This window comes from Cavia porcellus, unplaced genomic scaffold (genome assembly GCF_034190915.1).
Source record: "Cavia porcellus strain 051 isolate PalLab524CR breed Dunkin Hartley unplaced genomic scaffold, mCavPor4.1 scaffold_6, whole genome shotgun sequence".
NCBI lineage: Eukaryota > Metazoa > Chordata > Mammalia > Rodentia > Caviidae > Cavia > Cavia porcellus.
The window spans coordinates 121,087-124,112 of NW_026947489.1; the positions used below are offsets into that span (position 1 = coordinate 121,087).

The window sequence follows — 3,026 nt, forward strand, 5'->3', positions numbered from 1 at the left end:
TGTGTATGCAGTTACTCACAAAACACCCTGCTGTTCAGTGTGCTCTGAAAAAATTACAGAGAAACTTAATAGCTCTTGCTTTTTTGCTTCAGTGAATGCTCTTGTTTTTTATAATGAGAGTGCTAGAGAAAATCGAGCCAGCTTTTTTCTGTATAATTCCTGTGTTCAAATGGCAATTTCTGATTAATAATGAGTTTTCTTTCAGTGGGTTGCAGTAATAAATACAAATGATACTAAAACTCTGTGTAAATATTTGTAGTCTATTGGCATATTGAGGCAATTTTTCTTTTATTATGTGTGTGATTTTTATCAAACTTTAAATTAATTGTTGACTAATTAAATTGAAGAGAAATTAAGGAGGACAACTCATTTCTTATTCAAGTATGTCTTCTTAAATTTGTCATGTTTAAAACTTTAAGGACATTTTGTGATTACATGTCCTGTGTCCCATTACCATGATGTGGTATGAAGACTTGAAATTCTATTTGTCACACATGATGTGCTTCAGCATCACTCTCAACTAGAATGGTACTACTGATAAAGGGGAATGAAATGCCCTACTTACTATGTCTTGTGAGTTCATGATCTCGAAAAATGAAGCATCAATTTTAGGAACCATGGAGTAAAATAGTAGAATGTAATTATTGAGAGAATGAAAACTTCCATCTGAAGAGAGATATAAGGTTTTCCAAGCATGTTGCCAAAGACTCTGCCTTTTCCAGGGATTTTGTAGAGTAAAACCATGGGTTCAAGGTGGGGCAAGGCTAAGAATTCACAATGATGATGGGCAGAAGTTGGAACATAACTCTAGTCAGCCAATAAGATAATAGTTCAGGTAAAATTGATTATATTAGGGACAAATGGAAAAGCCAGTACTTAGGAAATGGGCATTCTTAGAGAGCTGTGACTCTTTCCTAGGGGAATTGGAACTATTTGGGGTATCAATCTTGATATATGGATGCATTTGTGTGATCTTTTGTCTTGAGGCCTGGCCCACAGCAGCAGGCGTCAGCTTCTCCAGAAGCCGCCAGGTGTTTGCAATGGCTCCATTGAGTACCTAGTCCTATCTCACTGCCTAAAATATTTTTAACTAATTCAGCTACCTGCAACACTATTTTCGTAAACTAATAAATGGAAGTAAGCTGTCTAATGAAGGTTAATTCAGTTTCTATGACTTAAATATCTTATCTATTGTATTAGCTGAGAGGATTTATATAATAAATCTTATATGTAATTTCTATGCCAAATGATATTAGAAAAATGTTATTGTTATTATAATATTGGTCCCTGTTTAATAAATCCAAACAGAATTTGAGAGATTACATAGTCCATCATTAATTTTAAAGACGTGTCTATTTCTTAAGGAGTGATTATATGTTATAAAGAAAATATTGACACAGAATGAGGATTATCACAGTCAAGGATTGCCATAGGAAGATTTCAAATATGACAAATTCTCACAGGTCCAAGTGTCTTCTTCACATTTGGTTGAGTCACATACATTCTTTTTACTAAATATTCTTTTTATAACAGCACATATTGTTAGATCCTACCCATCATGTTGTGAAGCCTAAGAATGTTGGTATTGGTAAGCCATATCCCACAGTGATGCATACATTTAAAATGCTATATAATGAAAAGGAGCATTTCAGATTTCAAAACACAAAATATATAGTTTAAACTACATTTTAAGGAATAAAAATGTGCACAATTTTGTATTAACTTTGTATAAAATTGTTTCATCATACTATGTTTCTTTTCAGAATTCTATATCTTAGTCTGTTGATATGAATCCTGCCCAGAAGAAAAAGAAGAATGACATCTATGGATATGAAATTTGTAATCCTCTTCCTTTTCCCAGTTGTCATTGGAAGCCTGGGTAATTTCTCACTTTTATATCATTATATCTTCATTTCCTTCAGTGAACAAAGAACCATGCCAACGTACTTTATTCTCAGGCACCTGACAGTGGCTAATCTCTTGGTCATTCTCTCCCGAGGAATCCCAGAGACCATGGCAGCACTTGGGATAGAAGACTTCCTCAATAATTTTTGGTGCAAACTCATTTTCTATGTTTTAATGGTGGGGAAGGGTGTGTCTTTCAGCACCACCTGCCTGCTGAGTGTCTTCCAGGCCATCACCATCAGCCCCAGGAGCACCAGGTGGGTAGAGCTGAAAGTGAGAGCACTAAAGTGCATTAGGTCCTTTCCCAGCATTTTCTGGGTCCTGCACATGCTGGCAAACATCAGAGTTCCTATGCTTGTGACTGACAAAAGGCACAATAAAAACATCACAAACACTATAGATTATCAATACTGTTCAGCTGCAATCTCTAGCAAAGAAATAAACTACATCTTTATGGCATTGTCATTATCACATGATATTTTCTGTTTGGAACTTATGATGTGGAGTAGTAGCTCCATGGTTTTCATTCTGTACCAGCACAAGCAGCAAACTCAGTATATTCACAGATACAAAAGTTCATCAGTATCTTCCCCTGAAACCAGAGCTGTTCAAAGCATCCTCCTCCTGGTCTGTGCTTTTGTTTCCTTCTATGTCCTGTCTTCCATTATGAATGTTTGGTTTTCTCTTTTTGACAGATCTGCTTGGTGGCTGGTTAAGACTTCTGCTTTAACCCATGTTTATTTTCCTACTATTAGTTCTTTTATTTTCATGACTCATGACCAGTGTGTATGCAAGCCAATGTGGAAGAAGTAAACACACATCTCATGTCTTCAGACATTGAATCCATCTTTTCATATTTTAAGTACAGCATGTACCTATCTATCACAAAACCAACACACAATTCTGAGCCAGTGTTCCTGCAGAGGTAGATGTGAAATAATAGCTGCATATATTTCTATAATGAACAGCAATTCACAGCAATTCAAAGGAAGTACTTTTTAATGTCTATGGTTAACATGATTTTTTTAAATGTGAAAAGTTTTTGATTCCCTTATTCAGTTCCTTTTTTCTGCCAATCTCTCTGTTTTATTTTTGTGTTTGTTGATTCCTTTTTTTCTGTG

At 35.3% G+C, this 3,026-nt stretch overlaps 1 protein-coding gene across 1 annotated transcript; it reads left to right on the plus strand.

Moving 5' to 3' along the window:
- The first annotated feature begins 1,815 nt into the window (after positions 1–1,815).
- Cavporv1r685 (vomeronasal 1 receptor cavPorV1R685) lies at positions 1,816–2,718 on the plus strand. The gene has a single exon (NM_001167401.1). It carries the CDS (start codon positions 1,816–1,818, stop codon positions 2,716–2,718), a length of 903 nt encoding a protein of 300 aa, NP_001160873.1.
- The last annotated feature ends 308 nt before the right edge of the window (positions 2,719–3,026 follow it).

Bases quoted from the DNA above. Each gene is read 5' to 3' on its own strand.
- Cavporv1r685 (NM_001167401.1), top strand. From the start codon at position 1,816: ATGACATCTATGGATATGAAATTTGTAATCCTCTTCCTTTTCCCAGTT.